General features: G+C 37.6%; 1 protein-coding gene across 1 annotated transcript in view; it reads right to left on the reverse strand.

The window, feature by feature from the left end:
• Positions 1-1,354, reverse strand: part of supt16h (SPT16 homolog, facilitates chromatin remodeling subunit) — a gene marked incomplete in the record, with an annotated part of 26,183 nt that overhangs the window by 18,047 nt on the left and 6,782 nt on the right. The window contains 1 exon segment of the mRNA XM_014021836.1: positions 203-354. Coding sequence (XP_013877290.1) covers positions 203-354 — 152 coding nt within the window.

The following is a 1,354-nucleotide window of genomic DNA, read 5'->3' on the forward strand; positions in this document are numbered from 1 at the left end:
CAGACATTCCCCTTTGACATCACTTCCTGTTTCTTCACATGCAAATATCTGAACAACTGTTCATCTCAGCGGCGTGAAATTTGTTTTACAATATACTATCAATGTTACCTTTTCAAAAATGCATTCGTATTTATTACAAAAAGTTAATGTCACAAGCCCTTTAAAGAAGTGTGTCTGCGTCTGCAGAGACGAGGGGAGCTACCTGACCACGCTGAACTTCAGGCTGTAGTTGCCGCCGCTCTGGATGATGGGAGGATAACACATCTCCACCGTGGAGGGATCAGCACCGCCGAGGTACTTCTTCTCCTCGATAGCCTTCTCCACCGACTCGGCCAGTTTGCTGTGACGCACTTTCTGTTGTGGAGAGACAAGATTACAGGAGACGTGTTAACTACTGTCATTGCAATTATAAATAAGTCTATTTATTACAGAATGAAAAAAACAATCTAACCTATTTTAGATTTTAAAAATCAGGCAAGTACTTTTCAAATGGCAGCCATTTTACTCTCTTGACCAGCTGCGCCTCATTTTAACAGTCTAAAGTGCTACTTTCAGGGGGCAAAAATTATGGATAAAAATCTCTGAAACCCCTGAAAATTGCTTTGCTGATGGAAAATCACAGATCTAACAAGAAACAGAAGTATTTACCCTACTGTTTGAATCACTTTTAAAAATACTGAGCCCCAAAAATGGTAAAAATGACAAAAATCGCACCCAATAAAAAAATGTGAGAAAATCAGCTGAAACCTTTTTCACATCATCAGGAACAAACACTCATTATGCTTATTGACGTTCTTTAGTATAAGGTGCCCAATTTTTTTCAGATAATTAATTCTCTTAGATTCTGAGAAACTGGACTTCAAAAAAGCAAAAATGGTCAAAAATGACTGTCCGAAAAAAATGCAAAACATGAGATTTTACAGCTYCACAAAAACTAAACCTTTTGATGCAACATTTTGAAAATTTGCAATAGGTGAGGAGCTGCCCCAAAATATTGATATTTAATAAGCAAAGACAAATTTCTCTAATAGAAAAAAACTAACAAGCCAGTATTTTTGGAGCCTTTTGCCTTTTTTCAAGTTCTTTTACAGGGTGCTAATGTCAGTGTACTAGTACAGTATCTGACCACTCAGAATGAACACTGGAKGCAAAAGAAATTCAAAAATAATCTATTAAGAATCTTTTCAGTTATTGCAGATATATTGTGAGATCCCATTCATGTGTGCATCAGAGAACTGAAAGGTGGTTGTGGGACACTTCAGCAGTCGGCAGCCTGGATGCTTAAATTTAAGAACAACGGGCCTCATGTAAGAACCGTTCGTACGCACAGATTTGTTCTTAAGTTGTGTGTACG

Source organism: Austrofundulus limnaeus, unplaced genomic scaffold (genome assembly GCF_001266775.1).
Source record: "Austrofundulus limnaeus strain Quisiro unplaced genomic scaffold, Austrofundulus_limnaeus-1.0 Scaffold307, whole genome shotgun sequence".
In the NCBI taxonomy this organism is placed as follows: domain Eukaryota; kingdom Metazoa; phylum Chordata; class Actinopteri; order Cyprinodontiformes; family Rivulidae; genus Austrofundulus; species Austrofundulus limnaeus.